Genomic DNA, 27,684 nt, shown 5'->3' on the forward strand with positions numbered 1-27,684 from the left:
ATTCAGTAGTAGAAGACAAGCATTAACCTGCTGCTTTCTAACACACGAGTGCAAAACACTGACCAAGATGTTGCTTACTTTTTGGTTTTTCCACATGAGTGCATAAAAATGCACTTACTGTGTACTTTGGTGGCGTTATTAAGATCCTCCTAGCAAATGATTACCAGAGAAAACAAGTTCATTTACTAACTAAATATGTCAAGATCAGCAAAACCATCAGAGGATGATTAGCCAGTACCATAAAATGGTACTGGTTGGTAATGGTTAGCCTTAATGGCTAATGTGACACTTAAAAGTGTCACATTGAGTAGCAGCATCAATCTGACAGCCTGTTAAACAGGCAGCAGAAAGTACAAGGAAGGAATAACTATCAAATTAAAGGATTTCTGTGGAGGATAATAGAGAATATTAGAGAAACTACCTTGCCTCTATAAAGCAGCAACCATTTATTAAACCTGACTTATACCCAAAGCTAAAACCAGATATTTATGTACATTCACTTAAAAAAAGACAAATACCCATTAAACTAAACCTTTTCTCTTTTAGGTAAGTAAGAATTGCCACAACTATTTCTATTATGATAAATGCCACATTATATAAAGGAATATATATATATATATATGATATATATATATATATATATATATATATATATATATATATATATATATATATATATATATATATATATTTGTTGATAATACCAGATGTATATTTTTATTTTTAGGGGCTGAGATGCTAAAGCTTACCGAAAATGGTGGGGGTATTGAAAAAAATAAGAAAAGAATACAAAATTTTATTCTTTACAGCATCAAGAACATAATTTTAGTTACTTTGTCTTAGTTAATTCACAGCATTTGAGTGTAAAGACTTCTAGATGTCTGAGGGTGCCATGATCACCTGCTAAAACAATCATAGCAAAGTAGGAACAACATGGGATTATTGATCCATAATATAATTTGAAAAAAAGTACAAATAAATGCATGTGGTGACAGTAGAAAGGAAAACCGCTTTCCATGGAAGTCAAAGTCATGCAGTTTAAAGGAATTGCTTACAAATGTTAGAGATGTAAGTACACTTTTGAAATTGAATAGTGTTAACTGGAAAAAAAGAAATGTGTTTTATCAAATAGAAATTTTTGAAATTTAGATTATTTTTGAAAAACATAGTCTGAATTAATGTCAGGCAGTAAGAGAGAAAAGAGTTGAGTCTCTTTTAGAAAGTATGTGAATATGTAGTTGCAACTTTGCTTACTGCAATTGTAATTAAACATTATATTCAGAATCCAGGACCAAGATGAATATGAGATAAAGCACCAGTGTTAAATAGGCCACCATTAGTACACTATTTAGGGCACGCTCCAGTTCATCATTTGGTAAATATCAAGTTAATAATCAATGTAAGTCTGCTGACAAAGCCAGACGATATTCAGTTATTTTTACTTCAGTCATCACTTTGTAAGCTTCAGCTGCCATCAGCAAAATGTCATTTTTAGTTCTGTAACTGCCCACTTTCAAAGGAAATGCCAAGGGAAGTACGAGCCGACACATTTCCCTTTAAATTTGACACATTTTCTTTGAGGAAATAGATAAACTTTTTTTTCTTTTTTATTATTATTAAAACAAGCAATACAAGTGACCCTTCTCAACTCTGAGCAGGTCCCTATGTAGAAATGATTCCAGTTTGCAGCAGCTGCAGTGTAATTAGTTGCTTGATTCACACTAAGGAGCTTACATACTAAGAGTTGAGCAAAAAGAAAGCAGATTACACTCTGAGAAGCAGGATCTAGCTGTGCTGCAAACAACATGCACAAGTCTGAGGTTGTCACATTTACAGAGTAGCTTCTTAGCATTTTCTCGCTTTTATATGAGAGAAAAAGCAGAGATTATTTGATGAAGTTTGGGTGGGCAGTGAAAATGTGCTCCACTGAATGAGATTTGTACCAGCAGTCTCTCAGTCCTCACAGATTGTCTGTAAGTCACATGCTCTTTTCTGCTACCTAGCAACAGTAAAGCTCAGGCAAAAGTTCTCCAATCTGCCTGAGAGAGGCTTTGTACTCAACCTTTAAACTACAACTAGAAGGTAAAACTTGCTGCTCTAAATGTCTCTAAGTGGTTCCATTAAAAACACCAAATTAAATAAACCTGCAATGAAATATATATGTATGTGTACATAATTCTGCTGTAGATATTTTTTTATATGTAGCAGGATTATCTAATACATTTGCATATATATTTATGTGGCAGCTGAATTGTTGAACCCAATATGTGTTTGTGTGGGTGTGTATGCGTGTGTGTGTGCGTGTGTGTATTTAGTTGCTTAGCTTGAATTCCTCTGCTTTGTACTGATGAGCAACAAGTGCACAGGCTGAGTCACATGTAACTCTCCAGGTCCTCATTCAACTTTCTCACACAGAAACTGGAAGTAGCAGGAATAACAGAGTTAGAAAACTTACCTTCAGCATGGCACCATCTAACAGAGCATAAAATGAAGAAAAAGAGTTGAAGCGGCGGTGCTCTCCACATTCTGGCTGGCCCGTCCAGCTCCGCGCTGCAGATGGAGGAGCTGTAAGGACTGAGGCTGGGATGCTGTAGCTTTCCTCTGTCCCTCTCGGCCCGCTAGTTGATGAAAAGGGGCGTGCACAAAGGCCAGGACTGCCGTCCCCTCCTCCTCCGCTTCCTCCCAGCTCCCGGCCCAGCCCTCCGCACGTTGGGTAAATCCCCCGTGGGCCCTGGAAGCTGCATAATGCCATGCAGGTCCGAGCTTTCCCGAGAGCCAGTGATTTTACACTCTCAGCGGGTCGTCGTTGTTATAACTTTGCCCCACGCTTGAGAACTAACAGAGGGTCTGTATATTCATGCTTGGGAAAACAAACTAGGAGAGCTAGAATTAACACATAAATGAAACTGGGATAAACAAAACCAACCACAATTAACTTGAATGCTTATTATTATTATTATTATTATTATTATTATTATTATTATTATTATTATTATTATTATTATTATTATTATTATTATTATTATTATTCAATTAAATCGCTTTCTATTTCCACAATTAAAAATGAAAATAAATAAATCATTATAATATAACTTCAAATAAATAGGATTAAACCCAAGAGGAAGAAGGTTTAAGTAAATTCGGCCCTTTGCTTTTTCTAAGATTGATTGTAATTGTAAGAAGCTCAACTTCGCCATCGTGCGGACAAATGGCAAAACTAAAAAATTATGAGCAGCTTCTGACGGATGCTTTATGTTTTAAAAGCCCGAAAGTATTACCACTGGCAGATTTCTATATATATTAAAGATTAATTTAGCTCGGCCAACATATATATATGTTTTTTTTTTTTCTGGTGGAAAACGAGAAAAGCATCTTCTACAAGATAATAAAAAGACTAAACATGTATCATTCTTGGAAAAAAAGAGAAGAAATAAAAATACAGTAATTTAACATATTAGTGACAAAAACAACATGTCAAAAATATGCATAGAATAATTATTCTCAATAATTCTGTCTTACACAGCAAATCTAAAATTTTGACATTTTCTTCAGAACATTTTTACAGTAATCGGTAAAATGATGAACATATTTATATGTAAATAAATTTAAGGACATTGGAATGTAGCCTATAAGAAGACACGTGGAAAGTTTACGCTGAACAATGAAACAAAATAAACAAAAAAATATTTAATCTCATGGGTACAATAACGGAAGTCCAGATAAACTGGTTATGCACAAGGTGAGAGATACGAAAGGGATACTACCTGGGAAATACTGTTGCAACTAAATGACGAAAGGACGGAAGAAATTAAGAAAGACAGAATAAACCAGTTAGATTATTTTATTTTCACGGGATAATACCGCCATCTGCTGACAGCTTTGGTTCTACAGTCTTCGACTTGTGACTTCTCATGTACAGTTCCTCCTTCCATTTTCCACTTGAAGATATTACATAAACATAAACACCGTAATAAATAATTACGAGTGACTAAACACATTTTCACCAACGACATTTTAAGGTAAAATATGTGCAATTTTAAATTGAAAATTTTCATCTCAAATTTATCACTTGGGAACACAATAAGAAAAAAAATCTAGTGTATCCTAAGGGGGCCCGGCTTCAAGATACCATGAACACTAATTTAATTCCAGTTAAAAAAATGTACATTTTGTAGGATTGATATTTTTGTGATGTGATTTTTGTGTTAGATTCTGCCCTACATTCGCGGGTACGATAGGTGGCGGTATTTACCTTAAACTAGTTTGTAATCTGCCATTAAAACGAAATAGAGCGGTTGCTATTAGCAACCGTGCACTTAGTATACTAACTGTATTCCAGTTGTGGGAAAATCTGGCATCAAATTAGACTTTTTCCGGAGCATATTGTGACGAGTCCACATAGAGATTCGAAGGACGTCTTTGAGAAAGGCGAAATCAATATGGAGGTACGTATAAAGGTCAATTCAAACCAATATTAGCGAACAGTAGTTTGACCATCAGTGAGCGACAACTAGCAACAGTTGTCAAAGCAGTTCCTCAGTTAAAGATACCTCGGAATCTTTCTTTTGTTGCTTGTTTATGAAATTTGTAAATATAAAATGTTGGATTAAAAATATTATTTTCCGAACTGAATGTGTTTTAAACGTCATCTGTGGGGACGTTGAAGTGTAAAACCTGCAAAAAAAAAAAAAATTGTTCTTGGGAAAACACCACACAAGGAAAATGGATGTTGTTTCAGTTACCGTAGAATATCTAATACAAGTATTTTCTGTATTAGAACATCATATCACTTAAAAACACAAAAATAACACCAAAAGAAAACAAATGAGCACCAATAAAATCAACATTTTTCCTCAGGTCCCCTTGTTTCTAATATCAGTCCCTATTCTATCCTAGTTCATTTTGTTGCCACACTTCTTTAAGTGTAAATTATTTAGACTTAAAACAATAGCCAAAAGAGAAAAATGTGACGTGTAATTTTACTAAAGACTGCAAGTTTCAGTGCTTTTTGAAAAAATAACAATAATAATTAAATAATCTGTCCTTAGATGAATCACCATGAATGTGGATACTGTTGACATGTTTTTAACCCAGGGTTGTTGTTTTTTTTCCCCAGAATGTAGACGGTATTCAGCCATCAAATACAAATCCAGAAAATTCTGATAGCGAAGACAGAAGTGAAATGCTGTGGTCCAGGATAGATGAGCAGTCTACCTTGATCTACACACTGAAAAAAAGAGCCGATGAAACGCTTCTGCGATATCAAGCACTTCAGCAAATTAACTCTGATCTTGAGGACCAACTAGCCCTTTGCCAGAAAAATCTAGAGGATGAAAGAAAAAGAGCAGATATGTTAAAAAATAGATTCACAGATCTGGCAGCCAATAATCAGGGAATCATTAATTTCATGGAGGAGCATAAAAACCAGAACGTGGAGCTAAAGATGGAAAACAAGCGGCTGCAGATGGAAAATGATTCACTCTTCTCTCAGAAACTACATGATAAAGAAATGTTGGTTAAAAAACTGCTGCAAGAAAATAAGATGCTGAGAGATAAATCTACTGCTAATGAACTGGAATTCAGGTAATTTTTGTAACTTGTTTCTCATTAAATCAATCTGTAGTTTCTAACAACTTAACGACTACTGTTTGGGGGGGGATACAAATAATAATTTAAGCACCTATCATCTATTTTATGCTGTTTTTATTTGACTTTCTCTTCTTTATTGATATCCCTAATCATATCATCTTAAATCTAAAGTCAGAAAATCGCTGAAAGTGAGTCAAACCTCAGAGAACAAGCAGTCCAACACAAAGTCACAGAGATGTCACTTCTAGAACAGTTGCTTGATGCTCAAAATCATCAGAAAAATGCTGAGGAAAGTTGTAAAGGTAGATGACTCTGTTCATTTTTAAAGTACAAGCAGTGCAACATTCCATGTAAAAAGTTTGTTTTTCCAAACTTCCAGATTTGAAGCTAAAACTTTCAAAAGCTCAAGAAGAACACGCTTTGGAGAAAACAAGCTTAAAAGAAACCATAGCGCATCTAAACAGTGAAAGAAAGAAACTATTGGACATTTCTATTGAAAGAGGCAAATCAATCCAGGTAAATTAAAATTATTTGTTATTAATAAAATACTAATACTTGCAACAAAAAGTTCATAAAGTGTTCAACTTATCTTCCATACAGGAAAAACAGGAAAAAATCTATGAGCTGGAAACAAAATGGAGAAACGAAGAAAAAGCCAAAATTGAAGCACAGGAAAGGTAAAATACATTTCAGTGTTTCCACTCTGCTGAAGTTCACTGGTTAATCACTAGATCAATGAAATAAGTGAGTTAATGCCGTGTTTATACTATACAGTGCCCTGCAAAAGTATTTATGTGAGCATTTCTCACAATAAAATCACAAATTTCAATCATTTTTATTGAAACTTTATGCATTCAATCCTCTATGACTCCTAAATAAAGCCACAGTTTAGGAGGTGAGGGGGAAATCCCATTTTTGCATCTTTATAGAATTTCCCAATACGTCCTCTCAATATGAACACTCTTTGAGAATCATCTTTGAGAGCTCATATTATTATGGCTCCATCTCTATTATTTGAGGTGTGTTTATTAATGTCCTCTTAACTGCCTTCAGATTTACATCAGAGGCAAAAGCAGTGGATATAGACGCACGAGTGAAGTCACTCCAGAGTGCTCTGGAAAAATCCATGTCAGACCTGCAGAAGCTGAACAAGGTTTGTTTTACCACAAAGCTTTAATTTAAGGCTAACAAAGTGCTGAATGCGTGGTATTTCTACAGGATTTTGATGCTTTCAAGGAACACAGCAACAACCTGCTGACACAGGAGAAGGACTTAAATCAAAAACTTCGCCATATTATAGGTTGAAACTATGTATACGGCAGAGTGTATTTTCTTACTAATTCCTAATAAAAAATATATATCTTTCAGAAAGACTGTTTACTTAACTTAGACATAATAAATTCTTTATCGTATTTTTTTGTACCACAATATGTTTTTATTTAATTTCTACTTTTCAATAAGAATGGAAATAGAACACCCACTTAGCATGATTCATTGTTCCTGGAGAAGAAACTTTACAAATGTTCACAGTCTCAAAGGAAAATCGCATTTCTGAATGTTCCTCTGCCAGAGGAGCTTTGAATGTGTGGTATAATGTAGAATGAATGTGTTTGAGCTTTAAATCATGTTATAATGTTATTGGGTGAGCATTTTTGTGATGTTGTGACCTGAAATGCAGGAGCTTCTTAAAGAGACAAAAGCGCAATTTTGTCAAATTGCAAAGTAAAATGTCTTTTAAGATCATGTTTGATTTACACAGCACAACTGAGGGTAACATAGTTACTGTATTGTGCTACAGATTGGCACTACGTTACTGGAAAATATATAATGCTACCCCCTTATGAAAAAATTCAAGAGCTGGAACTGTAGCAAACAAGGTTGAATCTTGCCACCACAAAAATATTGATGGTAAGAGAGGTGAGAAGAAAAAAAAAACTCTAAAGCTCAACAAAAACATTTAAATAATCTGTTCATTGATGCCTATAAAGGAACATTACTCAAAAAAAATACTTATAAAATGCCCTACATGTACATTTTTGATTGTTGTCAGTGGAACAAAGATGTAGAGGGATTTTTTTTTTCTTTTTCCTGAACTGTCATTGAGTGCAACATTCCTTTGTGTCAGAAAGTCTCCTCTAATTACTTGTCGCCTGGGGCTCTCCAATGCAAAGCCTCTTTATCGTGAGCACCATAGGCAGAAGAAGCCTCCGTGAACTTTCTGCCAGTCTGCACAGGACCCAGCTCATCTTCAAACACACCAGGAAGAGATCACTTAAAGGTCAACTGGACCACTGAATGGTCAGATGGTCATTCTTCAGGGTCGGGAGGGTGGAGAGTTGCCTGCAGGTTGCAGTAATTTATCTGCTGAAAATAATTTGCATGCCACTCACCTGCTGGTGCAAAACGTTGTTTGATTTAAATGCTTATTAAACTAATTACATCACTTACTTTCACTGATTATTTTCCAAGACCTCATTAATTCAGTATATGTGTTGTAATCCAAAAACATCCTGACAGCTGCGATGTTTAGGCCTTGAGTTTGGAACAACTTTTTTATTTAAGCAGCAAGTCCTAGGGAGGCAACTAGAGTCCTTTACGCTCTCTGGTGGCCATTGCTTAATATTTAAATTAAAAATTTAATATTTAAAACAGTATAAAGTTATTTGACCTTGGATCACCCCCATTTTGTCCGCCAGAGCTGTTATGGTTGTAGCCTGGGGACAGTTAAAAGAGATGACCAGCTGTTTTCCATTGTGGCCTCTGAACTTCAAACCGCTCCAAACTGTGGACTTAATACTGTTTTGTATCTCAGCTCTGAAACTCCATTGTCATGTTCAGTTTTCGCCAAACAAACCCATCGGTCACAGAGGTGGTGTTGGTTTGTGTCCCTGTAGTGGTAAGAGTTCAAACACGCTCTGTAACTTAAAGGTGTCAAAAATCTGCAGTATTCCAATTAAACAATATGATGACTATGACTTAAAAATGTGTTTTTACTTGCAAATGTGAACATCTGCAGCCACATTCAATGGGAGGTTTTAAAACACCACTCTCAGCAAACATACATTGTTTTTTTTAGTCTTAGCAACTCATCTCGACAGCATTCTCCTGCCCTGAGGCAACGGCAGGAGTCTTGGCACGACTCCACAAGATCTGTCTCCTTATGAAGGAGGAGGGAGCATCTCTGGTTCTTTCACTCTTTTCTCTCAGAGTGTCCGCTGCCGTTGCAGGGCACAGTCGGGTTTTGATCTGTGCTGACCCTCTGCTTCATCTCTCAAGTTCGTAATTTGACAGGAAGCAGAAGAACTGGAAAACTGAACATCTTTGAAAGAGTGAGTCTTTGTGAAGATTATTGTTATACTGTTTCCTGGGTGCATTTTGCTCCTTCTTACTACTATGTTTTGATGTACCTGGATTTGTAAAGCTGTTTGATATCAGATCAGGTGTCACTTTCGCCTCAGGGCCCAGGATGCTACCCTATTTCACATCAGTGCTTCTGGTCACAGCAATCTCCAGCGTTTGGGCTCAAGACCTAACAGAGGAAAAGAAAACGTACAAGAAAACCAGAGCCAGGACAGTAGCTGCAAGTATCCATGATGGACAAGGTGAGACATTTGATGAAAATTAGAAAAATGCTTCAGACAGCTGCTACAGCACAACATCAGTATTATTTCTCTATGTTGTAGCCCTCAGAAACACCTCAGATTTTACCTTTTATTATTTAGTATTTTAAAATGTTCCAGCTGAACATTTAGGTCAGAATAATAGTTTCATTTTTTCATATGTTTGATTGTATGTAAAAATCTGATAAAGTTTCTATTATATGAAAGAAATTGTGCTAATGTAGAAATTCAAAGGGCTTTAATAATCTATAATTAGTCATCAACTGTTTGTTGAATAATAATTAATCTGCTACACCTTAAATGTCATGAACCTCTCTGTTTACTTATAGAAATTATTATATGTTTTAAGAAGAATAGTGGGGAACAATTCAGTCACTTTAAAAAATGTGAATAATCTATTTTATATACTCTCTAAGATGACGTATCTCCAGTTTCCACCTGTCATTGATTAAGCAGCCTCTAATAACGATGTCTCCCACGGAGCTGAAAAGGCAGATTCAGTAAAACTAAAGTCCTGCTGCCCCCAGTCAGACTGGACCACCACTTTCCAGTAGCATCAAATGGTTCTGGTTGCATCATATATTATGTTTTTTTATTTTTTACATGAAGTCATTTGACTATTTGATATCCCCTCTAGTCACCGTGGATGTGAGGATAGCATCACTTAGTAAATATCTTTTGAAGGGTTTTTCTTTGTATCCAACTTGGCTCTGAATCCACAGCTCAATCTAGAAATCCAAAAAGATCTTAGCTGGAAACCAACAGCTAGTAAGAGGAATATTCTAGCCAAAACAAAATCTGCCATTTCTCGAACTAAAAGAGTTCATGTGCAGTCCAATCAGTCAGTGAGGTAAATCCATTGTTGTTCTGGTGTTGAAAGCTATTTCTAAGACCTTGAGTTCAACTTTTCATTTTCTTTCTTCTGTCAGATTAAAATTATTCTCTAAATTAAGTGTAAAACCACTTTCCTCAGGCTTCTTATAGACCAGCAAACTCTTAATACATGTTTGTAAACTTTAGTTACTATTTTGAATTAAGTTAGGGTGTATATTGTGTTTTATTTGTGTACTTCAGATTGTTTTATGTCTCTCTTTACTTAAGACAAGTACATCAACGGAAAGTTGTTATTAATATAATTTAGAAAATGTGAATCTTAATCATGTTAAATAGGGTGAAATTTTCTATCTTTTATTTTTCTTAATGGAGATTGTACAATAAAAAGGCCAAGGAACCATTCTGATGACAGCTTTATTGAAAGATTCTAAAACAAATTGGTTTGTTATCCTAAAATACTTTAAAGTCGTAATCACCTTAAGGTTTTCCCAGACTCGATATTTTGCAACACTATAGTACCTACACTATAGTATCTACTCGGCTGTATAACTCCATGCCTATCTAGACCGCTGCTACATTAAGTTGTGGATTTGCCTGTCACTATTTAGTTAATCTGCAAAAACCTTAAGTTATTACTGCAAATGTGTTTTGTTTTTTTCCTCCCAGCCATCCTGGATGAAGACTGCAGCCTGGAGCTCTCCTTCTTGTTGGACAGTTCTGAGAGCGCGAAAGACAATCATGAGCAGGAAAAGCGTTTTGCGATGGACATGGTGGACAGACTCCAAGGAGCGCGGCTGCCGAGCGGCCGCAGCTTGAGTTCCAGGGTGGCCTTGCTGCAGTACAGTAGTCATGTCATCAAGGAGCAAACCCTCAAAGACTGGAGGGGACCCGAAAACTTCAAGAACCGGATCAGGCCTATACTCTACATTGGACATGGCACCTACACCACCTATGCAATCACCAATATGACAAAGATGTACCAGGAGGAATCCAGAATTGGAAGCATCAAAGTGGTGGTGTTGCTCACAGACGGCGTTTCACACCCAAGAAACCCGGACATTCTTTCTGCCATTGCTGATGCCAAGAACCAGGGCATCAAGTTCTTCGCTCTGGGCATCACCGGGACGGCCAACATGGCCGAACTCCGCCTGCTGGCCAGCTCCCCGGCCTCCCGCTTCCTCCACAATCTACAAGACGAAGACATACTCCAAAAAATCTTCACTGAAGTAGTGAGTGTGAGCTCTTGCCAGTCACCTGACAACACACACAAAGGAAAAAGGTTGTATTGAGTTTAAACCAGCGTCTCTCCAGAATGAACGCATGGACAGGCATGTTCAGGTATTTGACAATGCTCAGGAGAAACAAATGAAAGAATGCGCCCGCCAGAACAGGATTTACGCTGATCTCTACAGCTACACAAAATCTGTTTGACGAATTTGACCAAACACTTGAGATAAAGATTTCCTATGCTTTGCAACTGCTTTGTATGAACAAGTAGAATGTACATCACTTTTTCCCTTTATGATTGCATAGCTTGTATAAACTTGTGCCTTCTATTTTAAAACAATCTCTTACAAAATTGTCCTTTTGTGACCAACATGAGTGCAGTAAATATAACTTGCTACCTAAAAATGCTGCATTTCACTTGATTCCCTTTTTTTTACAGACTGGACTAGCTGATGAAGGAGTAAGTACATTCCCAAGTTAAATTGAGAAAAACTTAGTATTTGATGCAGTGTAATTTTTACTAAAATGTGTTTTGTTTTGCTTTTCAAGTGTCCCTTGGCTCAGAGATGTGCTTGTGAGAAAGGAGAACGGGGACTCAGCGGGCCTGCGGTGAGCATTTACCCTTACAAAAGCCACATTTTTCCAAATTTTATTTTCTTTATGATCCTAAACCTTAATGTTTTTTTATTATGATTCTATGTGCTAAAAATTTTGTGCAAGCTTATCAAAATGTGTTATCATAACTCTAAAAAGTGTGCTGTGCATTTCTCTTCAACTCCTTACAGACAATGCTTTTTAGAAAAGACTTTTGCTGCAATTCCTGTCACAATTCTGCTTATGGAATGTCTGCAAAACAGTCAAGTTCAGTCTGATTAGATGTGGCAAATGTCATAAATACTGTTTACATACGAACTAGCTACATTTACTCTCTTACATTTACTTCAACCAGTTTAAAAAAGAAAAACTTTTTGGAATAGCTTATGCTAATTACTTTTGTTTGAATTATATTATTATGAAATATTGCTACTCTTACTTAAAATTTCTGGATACTAACCCCACTGTTTGTAACTTCAATGAATGAAGAACAAGCATATTTTAACTAAAAATCTTGTTCAAAGTGAGCAATCTTGTTCATACACAAGCTTCGGTATTATAAAGTTATTTTGTATCTGCTAAGCCTGTTGTGCCATTTGGGGGTCATAAAGACACAGTGATCTAATTATTGGGATGCTTATTTTCACTATTATCGAGACTCAAATTCAGTCCCATCCCCTCCTCAAATAAACAGCTCAGTTATGGTTAAGCTCTGAGTTTAACTGACAGCTGGGTGTCCAGGTGCCCTCACCTCAGAGAAATTCTTCAAATTCCTCCACCCAGACAATAGAGGCTCTCATAATTGCTCTCGTTAGCTTAATGACCATCTAGCAGCAATGTCTGGTTGATAGCAACAGATGCATTTGTGGGCCAGGTGCAGCTCAGACCAGAAACCGCTCAGTGTTTGGATAAGATAGCTTGTGTCTTGTAACAGTCACAGAGTGCTGTCGACAATACCTGTCTAGAGTGAGTCAAATTTCCACTTTGCAAATATTTCTCATGACAAGCTTTAATTTATGGGTCTTAGGATCAAAGCATCAATTGTTAAAGCCATTTGAACTCTTATCGACAAGAGAACAGAATGTCAAACACGGAAAATCGCTGAATTTTGACCCCCGATTTTGTTCCTTTCCTCAGGGTAAGAAAGGTCGCCCCGGTGATGATGGAGCTCCGGGGCAGAAAGGGCAAAAGGTGTGTTGTTTTGAGTTGGGAATTTCCCCAACTGGCAGTGAAAACGAGCTCGTATGGAATCTGTCAAAGGGTTGTTGTTAACGACATGCGATAATTAGAATTATACACCTGAAAAATGTACCATGGAAGAAAAATTGCTATGTAGGATGTCAATCAAATATGTGTTTTACTTGCCAGTCAAAGGAAGTGTTGGGGTTGTAGCAAATGTTTTACTTGTATATATTTCCTGGATTTATATTTTATTTATCATAGATCCAAATTAGTTGGCTTACGTTATGCAGAGAGAGCCCAATACCAAAGCAGAGCTCTACTCTCTTTTCTAAACTAAATCTCATATTGTTGTGGTTTAGCCAATTGCTTTTTAGAATTAGGCCCTTACTAATAAGCCAATGATTATATTCATCCCAAATGGAGGCATGTGGTCGTGCAACCCACTCCAACACCTACAAGTTATCTTATCTGCCATCTGTAGATAAGATAACTGACATCAAAATAAAGTAGTGCAAAAAACAATGTTGCACCTGTTTATTTGAATGCATTTTTTATTCTCCATTAATTTTCTATTTGTACTTGTTACTTTGAGTGGAAACATGTTCTGTTCTCTTTAAATGTTTCGCTCTGGAAGATTTTTGTTGGCACACCACCTACAACTGATATTTCTTGTGTAAATAACTACATGAAAATGACAATGTGAAAAGGCTTTAAGGGTTCAAAAATGTTAAATTATTTAATTATATGGCTGCTTTTGTCTTGATACACATGGGATTAGCTTATATCTTTGAACCGCTGGCAGTTTTTGATAAAAAAAATAAAGATCTTTTTGAACATTCGTTCGTAAGCCTTTAACAGAACTTCACTTACACAACTATCCATTTAAGACACGTACAAAACAAATTTTTCAAAGTTATTTTTAAACCTTGTTTTTTACAAGAGGCAGAAAAGTATTTACAAATATATATTACATCTCATGACTCAGATATTTCTTCATAACCACTTAAAAATATATGTGAATATTTAAGTTAAAATGATTTAAGTTCCAGCACTTCAGAGTACTGTGATACAAATCAAAAATTAAATGATCATCATTCAATCGTAATGCAATGAAATGTAAAGCCTAATGGCTTCTGAAACTATGTCAAGAAACACCATAGTAAGGACTTTTTTAGATCATTGACAACAAATACACCACATCACTATCTGGTGTCTTCTTTTGGGTCACATGTTTACAGAACCAAGGTAGAGATGATGATTGACAATGTTTCTCAGCAGCAAAATATTTACCAAGACAATCCAGGAGGTCAGATCCAATATCGATTTGTGAGCAATTTGAAACTTGAAACTTCTGAAGTCGCCCTCTGTTGGTCATTATAAAGAATGCAGGTTTAACGTACTTAAAAATTGCCTCTCCCAATCTGTTGATGCAGTTTAAAGTTAAGTGGGGGAGTTTTTTACCATATTTTGACAAACATCTTCTTTTCTGTTTCCATCTATTTTTGGATATGCTCAGTATTAGATGTTATGTGCATTGTCACTCAGAAATGTAGAAAATAAAAGTTGAACATCACAAATGATGCGTGCTTGAAGGAAAAAGAAAACCTGGTTGTTAAATTATGAAATGCGCACGACAGAAACACAGCTGAGGGTAAATGTGCATTTCATGTCATTTTCCTGAACTTTTCTGTTTAAAGAATGCACATTTCCAGCTCTATTTTAGTTAAAAAAACAAAAAAACAAAAAAAAAAAAAACAAGCAGTTATTACCAAATGTAATGTCTCTTTTTCATCAGGGAGAAGCAGGATTAAGTGGAATACCTGGGCGAGAAGGAACTGAGGTAAATACTGTAACTCATGAACAAAACAGATTATTATGATGATACTCAACATCTTGTCATTAAAATCAATAATTATTTTAATCTGCAGGGTAAACCTGGTTACAAAGGAGATAAGGTATTCAGATTAATCCAAATTGTTAGAAAAGCTGTTTCCTTATATGCATATACATGCATGTTTAGTATTTGTAATTTCTGCACAGGGTGAGAGGGGTGAGTGCGGTACGCCAGGAATCAAAGGAGACAGGGTATGAGATTGTTGTTGATACTTGCTGAATCTATAGTTTGCTGATTGTTTTTCTTCTCTCCTTACACTTTGATTTAATTAACTCTTTTTTTCTGTATGATGTGCGTCAGGGCCCAGAAGGTTCAATTGGAACAAGAGGGCCAAGAGGTCTGCAGGTGTGTAATACTTCATACGACACTAATATTTTCCATGTTGTTGAAAAAGTATGATAATAAAATGTATATGGTATACATTTATCACTTTGAACTATTAAAATGAAATATTATGGACCAAAATGAATCACTCACTGGATTTCTATTTGGTATTAGTAATGGGAAAAACTCAGATGTGAAATGAAAACATTTTGATCTTTCTATAATTTGCTGTCTGATTTTCTGCCCAGGGGTTACCAGGACCACATGGAGACGTTGGACCAGAGGGGCCTCAGGGAAGGCAGGTTAGTCCCTGACTAATTTTACCCTGCTCATCCCACATATAAGTTTCAACCTCTGCTCTGCATTTCCTTGTATGATATGTTTGAACAAGAGTTTTAGAGCTGTAATACTTTGGTATTAACCCCAAAGCAAAACACTTGTAAGCCCTCCTTACCTCCATCGTGTCTCACTACTACAATCATCATAATGAATGCAGGATCTCTTATGGCCTGTTTCCTGAAACTAAATACAGAGCAAAAAAAAAGTCCCTGCAGCAATGTCAGTCTCTCAAACTTGGCTTACATTTACAGCCATGGATGGAAAGTCTGTGTGGCCTGTCTGGCCATGGAAATATCTGTATTAGGATTAGGATTAACTGGAGTCTAAATGAGTGTAAATAAACCTCCACTTCTATGTATTTACCACCTGTAAAACCTGTGTCAACATTTTAATCATTCATAAATTAGTGCTTGCATTTTGTGTTTCTAAATTGGAGAATTTCTAAGATGGTGCAAATCTCTTAGCAGAAGGCTACTGACTGATATGTTTTTTTCTAAACAAAAACACCCTTACTGTTATCGACTCCAGTCAACAGGTTAACTGCTTGTTTTTTATTACCTATTAATGAATCTAAAGCCAAGCAATAAGACTCAAAAAATATTTTTTAAAACTTGTTAAACTGTTTCGTTTTTTTTAATTGCAGGGAGAACGAGGCCTATCGGGTCCTCCTGGAATACAAGGAGAAACTGGTATTGGACTTCCTGGTCCAAAAGTAAGTCATCATATATAGTCTATATAAAAAAAATGTGTAAATATTTGTTATCAATTGTTTTCATTGAGAGTCACTTCATACGTTTCCATTAATCCGTAGGGTGACATGGGGTTCCAGGGCCGACCAGGTCCTCCTGGTCCTCATGGTGTGGGAGAGCCTGGTCCTCCTGTAAGTTACAATGCACAATTTGCGACTCTGCTTTAGACTAATGTCGTTCATTTTCTTGTTACTGTGTGGGTGACATGTACATTTTTACTTTCTCTATAGGGACCCCAAGGACAGCAAGGCGTGCAAGGGGAAAAAGGACCCCAAGGAGTAGGATTTCCTGGATCAAAGGTTATTTTTAAGTGCTTCATATTAGATAGAAAACTAGTAAAAATAGTTGTTTTAAGGGATGACTGAAGAATGCAGTGACTTTCACATTCTGTATTGATAAAAATATGTTTTCAGTCGAGGTCAGCTAACTAAGGCACAAACAGAAACTGTTATCAACCATTAAAGTAAACTCTAGACTGAAAATTATATAGGAAGTAAAGGTATTAAAAAGCCAAGTGCCAAAGATGGAATTTGGTTGTATTTTAGCAGAGCCATTCTCCAGTCTGTCAAGTTTAGCCCCTGTTCCAGGTCACTGACTCACAGCTCAACAGTTGACTCTCTTGGTAATGTTTCTGTTTCTTTCTAAGAGCTTTGATCCAAGCAAGCCACTGCATGCTGCCTCCTGAATCTCAAAGAACACAATCCATTCAACATTCAGAACAGAAATGCACAGCTGGTAGCAAAGCACTTACTTCAACTTAAAAAAAAAAAACCTAAGTGGTAGTTTTGTTTGTAGTACTTTCAGAAACTTGGCTGTATTACAAGGTAACTTTTGGAAAGTTTCAGAGAACTTTGATGGGACATTCATGAAAATTTAGCAGAAACCTTCCGGAACTTTCATAAAACTTTTGAAGAACATCTGCAGAACACAACTTACAAGTTCAGCCGAAGTGTCATGAAAGTGTTTTAGAGAATTGAACCCAGTTCCTGAAGGTACCCAGCAAGTTCCACCAAAGTTTCATTATAAGGCCTAATCTGTTCCAGAAACCTCCAAGTAAGTTAGGTGAATGTACCTGCTAGGTTTTGTGACAGTTTCAATAAAGTTCTGCCAAGTTTTCAGAATGTACATTTTACGTTCTAGAAAACATCTGGTAAGCATCATAAAAATTATTTGTAAGTTCCAAGACAGAATCTGATAATTCCCTGAAAGTTCAATGAAAGTTGCATTGAAGGTTCCACAAAATACCTGGTAAGGCCATAGAAAGGAACTGAGATGACTTAGAAGTATTGTGCATTGTTATAAAATAATGCTATCATCTTACTGTTGTGGTTTGTGGCTTAATTAACAGTAGTATTTATATGTGATTGTTGAACATTTTCCATTAAGAAATTAAAAAGTTTTATTTAATTGTAAGTAATCAAATGTTCCCACGATGTGTGTGTGTGTGTAGATTTCAAACATATTGCCTAGGTTGGATTGTATATTAGTAAATCTAGGCTCACAACAGGCTTCTGTTATAAGATCCACTAGGACTTAGCTAGGTCTCAAAATTGTTTTAAGAAAATATGTTTCCCTTAAAGCAGATTTTTAAGGAGCATGCTGGTCCCACTTTTTACCCAGATTGGTCCTGAATCAGAAAGCATTGTAGCCAATTAACATGGAGTCATTAAGTTACCCCACTGGGACAGACTTTTTAGCCCATTTGCTTCCACATGGCCATATTTGTAAATGCTGTGATGTAAATTGATGGGATTCACCTGGTTTATTTTTCCTCAGGGGGATCGAGGGCTCGCAGGACCGAGGGGGCCAAGGGGCCAGCAGGGTGTAAGCATCAAAGGAGAAAAGGTGGGTTGTAAATGCATTTAATGAGTGGAGTTAACTGTAACAGTACACTTTCTGAAAATTAAGGGAAATCCCAAAAGATCCCCCAGGCTACAGGATATTCTACTATAACATTAAAGCAAGGCTGGATGGTTGTTTACCACCTTTAACATCTGGTTGCTGTGGGAAAGTTGCAGCAAGTACAATTTGTTGCAAACTGCACTGTAAGACTTAGTAATTTTAAACAACTACAGCAATTCACATGAAAGAACGTTTGTCATTAAAATTAGTCACATTTAAATGTACCATACATTTGAAAAAAATATTATAATTGTATTTTTCTGTGCTTGGCAACCTTTCTGACTTATTATGCAATAAAGCAAATGTTTCTGTTCTGATCCAGATCCAGCATACTTTGTTCTTACGTAGATAACCTTTTGAGTAAACCATGTTAAGAGTGATAGTCTTGGCATAAGATGCTCACTTTTAGACAGAACCTCAGAATGATGAAGCTGATTAAACACACCTGAATACAGTTTGTCAGAGGCTAAACATTTCATTCTGAAATATTTAGAATGTTGATGATGTTAAAAAAAGAGCTCTAGGAAAGTTGATTTTTGAGAGTGGAAAAGTGTCTTATTTTAAAATGAAAACTGTCTAGGAGGCCTGCTCTGAGTGCCATAGTCAAACCTTTGAATTTCAGTAATGATGGGCCTTTTGTCAGTCTCCTTCTTTGTACTGTGGTAATAAGTTCCAGCTGAGAACTGTAGACTGGTCATGACCTACATATTGCAAACATGGAAGCAAAAACAATGTAAACAAAATTCAAAACCATAAACTTTGGAGAGGAGAACCTTCAGATGCTCAGAGGCAGGACATCCCATGGTGTTTACACCATAGGACAGAAATGTACATAAAAACCAGTAAATCATCCACCATTGATGAAGATTGTCTTAACTATGGTGCTTTACCTCCAGGGTGAACTGGGACCTCCAGGTTTTCCCGGGCCAGCTGGAGAGACAGGGGTGGGCATTCAGGGAGAAAAGGTAAGCTAAATTCAATTTGATTAAATGTTGCTAAGGCTACCTTATAACTAAAAGAAACACACCCATTGTAGCAAATGATGTTTTAAGTAAGAGTTCAATCAATATAATTATGCAGGGAGTCGAGGGACCAAGGGGCCCCCCAGGAGTCAGAGGAGTTCCAGGAGAAGGATTATCTGGACCTAAGGTTTGTTCAAAGAGAAACGGTCTTTGTGCAACAAACAAGGAAAGACTTGACAAAAAAAAGGTTGAAAAAAGTCCATATTGTGCTGTCAGTATTTTGTTTGCTTCTGTTATATAAAGCTAAACAGCAAAAACATCACAGATATATAATATTTATAATGTAAATAAAAAAAATATGGAACACATCGTGAATCTTCCCAGCAGTGGCCAATCTAGAAAAATTTGTCAAAGAGCATATCTACAGCAGTTTAGCAAAATGTACCACAAAATTAGACCGTCATTATTTTTAACTGCCCTACAGCTCACTGGCAATGCAGCAGAAAATATATTACAGACAGCAGCAGACCAACAGCAGTGATTATGAGTTGAATTTTAGTAGGGACATCCCATATCAGCCATTTTATAATGCACTGATTAGGACATTCCTGATTTTGATTCCTAAATTAAATCAACTAATATGTGTTGTTAAAACTAGAAAAATGAATCATGAAACATGAATAAACTGTACCCCACTCTACACACTGAGCTTTCAAGAAAGTGTCTGCTCTATTAAATTGGGGTGCAAACCTCCGATTGATCCCATTTACACAAAAATAAGAACCCCTATGTGGCTTTTTAAAAATATGATGCATGCGTGTCCCCATTTTTAATACCGCCCTGGGTTACTAGTCATATGGCATATAACACTGTGTATTAATAACATTTTCCTTTCAGGGTCACCAAGGCTTACCAGGAGAGCAGGGAGCTCCTGGAGAAAGAGGCGTCGGTGAACCTGGTCCAAAGGTATTTAAATCACTACTCGTGACTAAAGTTTTCATCAAACATAAATAGTCTGCTAATATTTTCCAACATATTTGGAAAATAAAATCTGAAGCGAATCTGACTGAAATCGTAGGGAGAACCTGGAGCCCCAGGACCAGGAGGTCTGCCTGGTCTTCCAGGAGAAGATGGAGCTCCAGGACAGAAGGTAAAGCATGTTGCGCAGTGGGTGACCATACATTTTTTTTGGCCACTAATTAAAGAGCTCATTATTCACTCACTTAAGGGGGAGCCTGGCTTATCTGGCTCAAGAGGTCCCGAGGGAACTCCAGGCATTGGCATTCAAGGAGAGAAGGTATGTTTCATTATTAATTCTTGTATAGGATTAAAAATGATTTCACGTCCATCATGCCTGGTGTTCTCTGTTTTAGGGCGACCAGGGTCTGAGAGGGATTCGGGGACTGCATGGTCCTCCTGGGATTCCAGGACCTTCCGGACCAAAAGTGAGAGACCTGATGCAAGACTACAAATATATTAATGTTGTTGTTGGATAGAAACATTTGACAACCTTGAATCTCCAGCCCTTCCCTTTGCTTGTCATCCCTTCTAAATATCACGAATTTGCAGTTGGTGAAGATTTATGCCGAAAGCGGAGCCAAAAATGTACTTTTTAATGATGTTGGCAGGACAAATGTTTCTTTACACATGCATAATTAAATCAGAGTTTTCTTGCCAATTCTCTTCTTTCAGGGTGAACGTGGAATTCCAGGTCCGCAGGGCATGTCAGGGCAGCCGGGACGGTCCATATCAGGTCCAAAGGTAGAATAGGGATCTGAACTTGGATTTTGGCAGCAAAAAACTAAACTGTCAAATAAAACCTGATGGCAGAGATGGAATGAAAAAGCTGGTTTAAGTAATCAGTTTGGCATTTGTGTTTCATCGTGTTCAGGGTGAAGTTGGTCCTGCTGGTCCACCTGGTCCTATTGGAGAAACGGGTCTGGGTCTACCTGGTCCCAAGGTAAATGCCATCACTTAATTTATGATGTGCTTTTTCACAGAGCTGTCTACAAAATGATGTCAATTTTCATGAGTGATTTTTTTCTGTTATTAGGGTGATCGCGGTCTTACAGGTGTAACAGGTCCAGTTGGGCCAAAGGGTGAAGGCATTCCAGGCCCTGTGGTATTGTCAATTACCAAAACAAAAAACTGTGCAATGTCTGCAAACAGAACTTTTAGAAAACCCCTCTGTTGTGTGTCCAGGGTCCTCCAGGCGTGCCAGGGTTACCAGGTGAGCCTGGACCGGAGGGAGTGGGAATTCCTGGTCCAAAGGTTTGTCACCATGACCTTTTGTGATCTGAACAGTTCCTCCCCTGATTTTGTGTTTCTGCTGTCCTTATGGGAATCCTCACCTCTGTTTCAGGGTGACGTTGGCTTTAGAGGCCTTCCAGGTTTGCCCGGCCCACCAGGCGAGGGCTTACTGGGACCACCAGTAAGGAAGATCTCATTCCTTACAGTTGCATCAACACCTGTAACTCAAAAATAGCTTCACAAAGTAGAAAATGAACAAAAGGAGTTTGTTACCTTTACTTTGGCTTTTGTTTCAATACAGACTTTGTCAAATTTAACTTTGAATAAGAGGGATGATATAGTTAATCCTCTGTGAGATTATAGAACAAATATTTTCTGCTTATGTGGATAAGAATGTTTTATGGGATTTATTGCAAAGTGAAGTAATTTCAAAGTCTTGCAGAAGGAAAAGAGGAAATACGCAACACTTTCCCAGGTGGATTGATCAGACAACATACTTTCCTCTTATCATTGTATGACAAGTATGATAAGTAATAAGTATGATTGTAACTCATATTCCTAAAACCATATCAGAATACATATCAGAACTGGGTTTTGGAGTAGCTATCAAAGCCCATAGAAAAAAACCTCTCCAACCTCTGACCTCAACTCTATTTGAAAATCTTTCTTAGCGCTTAAATGATTTAAATGCATTCTGCCAAAAGGAATATTTAAATATTTTGTCAAAATTATGCCAGGACATACGACAGTGTGCAGCTTCTCCACACCAATGGTGACATAGGCTAAAATTCTTAAATTATTAAAGTAACTTACTGGCCACAAATTGAAATTCTATTTTCAAAACAAAAAATATATTTTACTGTCAATTTGAATAAAACCTGCTGTATGTTTGGGGTCTCAACTTCTAAAAAGTTTCAACAAAATAAAGAAAAACTTGATTTAAAAAAACAAATACTTTCAGTTGTCAACATTTTAAGATTAAAATTTTTCCATGTAAATCTCACTATAAAACTTTTAATGTTAATAATTTTAATTTTGTGTGGATTAATTAACAACATTTATTTCAAGCATGTTCTCTTGGTTCTTAATTTTAAATAATGTAAGGTGTATTTTAAAAGATCAGTTCACCTTAAAAAAACAATCGCAGGAACAAACGGAAAATTATATATCTGGAATATTTAGAAAAAAACATCTAAATCCATCACCAACCAGTCTCTTCAATACCAGAACATCTTTTGTATTTTTTATCAACGTATTTAACATTTTTTATTAGTTGTTTTTTGTTTGTTTTGTTTTTTAAAAACATGAAATGGAGAAATTGATGCATTTTATCAGAGTTAAGTTATGTTATCAAAATGTTCATACTGTCATTCTTAGTTTATGATTAAGTAAAAGTCAATAAGACAGAACATTGGTATATATGTACATTTTCAAACATGGGGTAGCTTTTAGAATTGCCTTACATTTCTGAGTCTTTGTTAATATTTTTATTATAAAACGAATACAGTTCTTGTGTACTGTATCTAAATACTTTTCAGGATTCATAAACTTGATATTTCCATAATATTAGGGTAATATTGGGAGGCCAGGACCAATTGGTCCAGCTGGACCTCCAGGAGAAGGTATTCAAGGCCCGAAGGTAAATTAATTATTTAATTTAATGTAACCCAATATGAATGGTATTCCATAATATCACCAATTTTATTACAGGCTGTTCCAAATTTGGAGGATTGTAGTTAAATTAAGCTAATTTAAAATCTAATCTCAGGGAGAGCCAGGATCTCAAGGCATGACTGGACCTAGAGGGCCCCAAGGAGAAGGATATTCTGGACCTAAAGTAATGGATTATCACTTCTATTTAAACAGTTCATCAATATCCATTTTATTTGATATACTGAAAATGTGTTCTTTTTTGGGTCAGGGGGACCGCGGGTCACAGGGAGAGAGGGGAATGAAAGGCACAAAAGGAGACATGGGTGATCCTGGAGTCCCTGGAGAAATGGTAAAATATGTGAACAAAGTAATTGTATGAAATGTGTGTATTCAGGCATTCATCCAACTCTAGTCATAGGTGGAAATAAAACTGTTTATCCTAGCAGTGTAAGATCAACACAGTGATTGTTTTTAACCTTATGTTTTCAAATAACAGGGGACAGCAGGGACCAAGGGTGAACCAGGCCTTACGGTAAGTTAAATCAGCCAAATGCTTTTATTTTCAACTATAAACCTATAAACCAACTATTTTCTTAAAGTTTGTTTCCTTTTGCAGAGAGAAGACATTATACGGATGATCAAAGAAATATGTGGTAAGGTCACCCAAATGTGATTTTCATGTGGCCCGTAAATACAGTCATGATGAAAGAAAGTACACCCTCTCATTTCTAAGCTTTTAAAATGCAAATGACCTGCCCAAAAACAGGAGTTATATATAGAAAACCACACACCTCAGATTCTGCTCGGTATTGATTCCCAATATTGGGATCTAAACCCAAAGTTTTAGGTCTTTACTTATTGAGGACCAGTAAATGCAACAGGACACTTCATGTGTGTGGAGTAAACACACACATCAAGTAAAACTGCAGGAAAGGCATAAAAGAAAATATGTTGCAGAAAATTAAGACGAGCACACACAAATCCAAAATGACAAAGTCCAGTCTAGACAAAATGAAACAAACTGTTTCTCTGTTGCTGCCGTTTGAGAAGAGATCTGGCTGTTGTTTTGCTATCATGTGAAAACCTTTGGCTCTTTCAGGTTTGTCCTTAGCGAATTATTTGTTGCACATCAGCAGTGATAGGCTTATCTAAATCATATTTCCACTCAGCACAAACAATACAAGCATTCAAGTTTAATTGTGTTTTTAATGGAATTTTCTTCTTTCCGCATTTCAGGATGTGGCATCAAATGCAAAGAAAGACCGATGGAGCTTGTGTTTGTCATCGACAGCTCAGAGAGTGTTGGTCCTGAGAACTTTGAGATCATCAAAGACTTTGTCACTCGGTTGGTGGACAGAACCACTGTTGGACGGAATTCCACCAGGATCGGACTGGTTCTCTACAGTCTGGATGTCATTTTAGAGTTCAACTTGGCTCGTTATTTGACCAAGGAGGACGTAAAGGAAGCAATCCGAAAAATGCCTTACATGGGTGAGGGCACCTACACAGGGACTGCTATCAGGAAGGCGACCCAGGAGGCTTTCTTCAACGCTCGGTTTGGAGTCCAAAAAGTAGCCATTGTCATCACTGATGGTCAGACAGACAAGCGAGATCCTGTCAAACTTGATTTAGCAGTGCGAGAGGCTCATGCAGCAAACATTGAGATGTATGCTTTGGGAATAGTTAATTCTTCTGATCCCACACAGGCTGAGTTCCTACGAGAACTTAACCTCATTGCCTCTGACCCAGACTCTGAACACATGTACCTGATTGATGACTACAATACTCTACCAGGTGATGATTTGTGTCAAGTATTTATATGTTTTGACCTGCAGTTTGTGCAAACAGTCCAAATTGACACATTTCTTGTCTCTTCTCAGCACTGGAATCTAAACTGGTCAGCAAGTTCTGTGAAGATGAAAATGGCGCTCTTATTTACAATCACATACCAAATGGGGTATGGAACAGCAACAATGGACTGGGTCTTCATAGAATCAACGGAGGGTATGTCAACGGATATAATGGGTTTGACAATAATGGTTATGGAAACAATGGGAACAGGTCTGAAAAAGAAGTTAAAAATCAAAGAGAAACCAACAACAGAGGTCGTGGTGACACCTTTACGCTGCCCATCAGTGCTGATCCCCGTCCTCGACAGGTACCAGTCCTCTGAACCTCTAACTCACAAAATATTTCTACAAGAAACATATTCTGTTGTATAATTTGATTTTAGGTAGTGAAAGACGATGATGGGGAAGATTTAGACCTGAGGGCTCGTGTGCAGACTGGTAGCAGCACATCTGTAGTCAATGTCATCAAAACCACAATGTCATCACCTGTAAGAGAAAGTTCTGCATCCAAGGAGGAAGTTTTATCATCATCAGCAGAACCAGTATCCTCTTCACCTTTGTCAACACCAGCATCTAACACGTCTTCAGACTCAAAGCAGAAGGAGCTTGTAGTGAGTCCAGACTTACCTAAAGGTGAGTTCTGTACTTCTTCTCAAAAAGCTCATTCCAAGAAAAGCACATGTCGCTTTATTCTTTGTTTTTGTTGTGCATTTTAGTTTCTTCCTGCATGGTGCAGATTTGGAGGATTACTTATTCATAAATAGAAAAACACTCTAATAATTTGAGAGAAAATTGACATCAAGTGTCCTCTAAATGACAGTGTTGAAACTGTCATATCACTCTTAGAGTTAAAGTCATTATTGGTTATGCTAAAGCTTTTACGGTACCTGCACTCTACTGCATCTGTGCCTACCATCGAAGAGGTCACATGTTCCAGCATCACCTACACATCTGTAGCCTCCATTACCTGATCTCCAGCTAAGCCAAGTTGCCGCAGAATTTTTTGTTTTTGAATTATACTTCTGTGGAATAACCTTAACGACTTAGACATAAAAACGGTGTAAACAGCTATGCTAATATTATAATTCAATTGAATTCAGTTAATCATATATATATATAGCATAATATTTACACCATGTCATTCCCCAAGGTACTGAACAAAATAAATAATTTCAGTCTAATTACAAATACATTCCAATTGAACCTAGTTATCAAGTAGTGTAGTTAAATTTAGTTTCTCATTCAAATTGGTTAAAAAAAAGTTTTCTATCTGAGGATTACATTGAGTGATTGACTTGCAGCAAACCCTCTGACAGAGCAAGGCTGTAGCGACAGTGAAAAACTCCCCCTTAGCAAGAAGAAATCTCCAGCATAACCCAGATCAGTACGAGCAGCTATCTGCCACGACTCACTGGGGGATTGAGAGAACAGAGCAGAATGCACAAACAGCAAACAAAAGGCCTGATAAAGGACTAATATTTATGTTAATGAAAAGTACAAAGCCAGTAACAGGAGATGGAGAAAGCATTGACTTATAGAGATCATTAAATTTCTGAATTTTATCTAAAATATAAGAATTGACCCCTGGAAAGATAATCATTTGTAAATGTTTTAGGAGTTTGAGATTTTTCTTTGTGCGTTGCTTTGTTATAAATAATAACTATAATTCCGACTTTTAAGAATCTATTTTAGTTCAATATCATGTGGTCACAAAACATCTGTTGGTTTAGTTTTGGTGGGCACATTTTTTGAAAACGTACCCATTTCTTTTTCAGAGGTCCCTGCTCTTGATCATCGCTGCAATCTCATTTTGGACCAAGGAACCTGCAGAAACTACTTAATCCGCTGGTATTATGACAAACAGGCCAACGCCTGTGCACAGTTCTGGTACGGAGGCTGCGGTGGGAATGAAAACCGCTATGAAACTGAAGAAGAATGCAAGAACACTTGTGTTCTTTTAAGAACAGGTGAGCTCTGGTGATTTCAAATCAAACAAGCATGTTCTGCTTTTTACTTCTTTTGTCCAAAACAAAATATTTGTTTCTGTTTCAGCCGGATAAGAAGACAATTTGTGACGTTGTGATTATTCTGGAGTCTCAACATTTCTAGTTTACTCACTTGTATTCACCAGTTTTCTTGCACTTTTCGAACACTTCTGTCCTCATATACACAAGTATATGTTGTTCAGTATTAAATGTATTTCAGAAATTATTAGTTTAAAAATATATCCACCAGCCTGCTTGAAAAACGAACCAACTTCTTTACCTCAGGACTGAATGTGTTGTCATGATATTTTAGAAAGCAGTTTTTATTTTATGTGGGGGTTTTTTAGGGTTTAGACATCATGAATTTAAAGGAACAGCCACAGAAAATGCTGAGTCAGACATCTTTCCATGCCATCTGTTTAGTTACATATCTCCAACTAGACAGTCATGTTGAGATATTTGCTGTAATATATTTTTTATGACATATTTGTTTGGGTTTCTTAATTTTTTTCTTAATAGTATGTTTTTGGCTTTATTAAAGGCAGCTGTGATTATCAAATGCTGGTCTAAATGGTCTGCTGCAAATTTCAGAAAAATGAAGATAGAAGCAGGTTTGTATGTATACAGTACAGACCAAAAGTTGTCCAAACTTTTGGTCTGTACTGTATATGTGCATATATATAGTGTGGTATTTCTGAACAAATTTATTTTAGGATTTTTTTAAAACTAA

The 27,684-nt window shown here is 36.7% G+C and overlaps 3 protein-coding genes across 5 annotated transcripts in view; 2 read left to right on the top strand and 1 right to left on the bottom strand.

The window, feature by feature from the left end:
* Positions 1-2,593, bottom strand: part of lrp2a (low density lipoprotein receptor-related protein 2a) — a 56,279-nt gene extending 53,686 nt beyond the window's left edge. For all 3 annotated transcript variants that reach the window (XR_006372085.1, XM_044131443.1, XM_044131442.1), the window contains exon 1: positions 2,456-2,593. Coding sequence is in view for 2 of the 3 variants with exons in the window: in XM_044131443.1 (XP_043987378.1) it covers positions 2,456-2,525 (70 nt within the window). In the remaining variant the exon portion in view is untranslated. The remainder of the gene's footprint in view (positions 1-2,455) is intronic.
* A 1,684-nt stretch (positions 2,594-4,277) lies between these two features.
* Positions 4,278-6,949, top strand: zgc:172182 (coiled-coil domain-containing protein 89). The gene is made up of 7 exons (XM_044131447.1): positions 4,278-4,445; positions 5,117-5,583; positions 5,761-5,891; positions 5,969-6,105; positions 6,190-6,266; positions 6,643-6,742; positions 6,808-6,949. The coding sequence occupies exons 1-7, from the start codon at positions 4,440-4,442 to the stop codon at positions 6,892-6,894; spliced, it is 1,005 nt and encodes a 334-aa protein (XP_043987382.1). The 5' UTR covers positions 4,278-4,439; the 3' UTR covers positions 6,895-6,949.
* A 1,879-nt stretch (positions 6,950-8,828) lies between these two features.
* col28a2a (collagen, type XXVIII, alpha 2a) lies at positions 8,829-27,621 on the top strand. The gene is made up of 36 exons (XM_044131448.1): positions 8,829-8,918; positions 9,030-9,191; positions 10,710-11,272; positions 11,710-11,730; positions 11,820-11,879; positions 13,002-13,055; positions 14,842-14,886; positions 14,975-15,001; positions 15,087-15,131; positions 15,241-15,285; positions 15,513-15,566; positions 16,247-16,315; positions 16,415-16,483; positions 16,583-16,651; positions 18,129-18,197; positions 19,151-19,219; positions 19,335-19,403; positions 20,114-20,182; positions 20,295-20,366; positions 20,445-20,513; positions 20,590-20,661; positions 20,909-20,977; positions 21,108-21,176; positions 21,270-21,338; positions 21,419-21,487; positions 21,579-21,647; positions 23,037-23,105; positions 23,235-23,303; positions 23,388-23,468; positions 23,616-23,651; positions 23,736-23,772; positions 24,356-24,913; positions 25,000-25,277; positions 25,353-25,602; positions 26,745-26,936; positions 27,022-27,621. The coding sequence occupies exons 2-36, from the start codon at positions 9,056-9,058 to the stop codon at positions 27,027-27,029; spliced, it is 3,669 nt and encodes a 1,222-aa protein (XP_043987383.1). The 5' UTR covers positions 8,829-8,918; positions 9,030-9,055; the 3' UTR covers positions 27,030-27,621.
* The last annotated feature ends 63 nt before the right edge of the window (positions 27,622-27,684 follow it).

The sequence above is a fragment of the Gambusia affinis genome, linkage group LG11 (genome assembly GCF_019740435.1).
Source record: "Gambusia affinis linkage group LG11, SWU_Gaff_1.0, whole genome shotgun sequence".
Taxonomy (NCBI): domain Eukaryota; kingdom Metazoa; phylum Chordata; class Actinopteri; order Cyprinodontiformes; family Poeciliidae; genus Gambusia; species Gambusia affinis.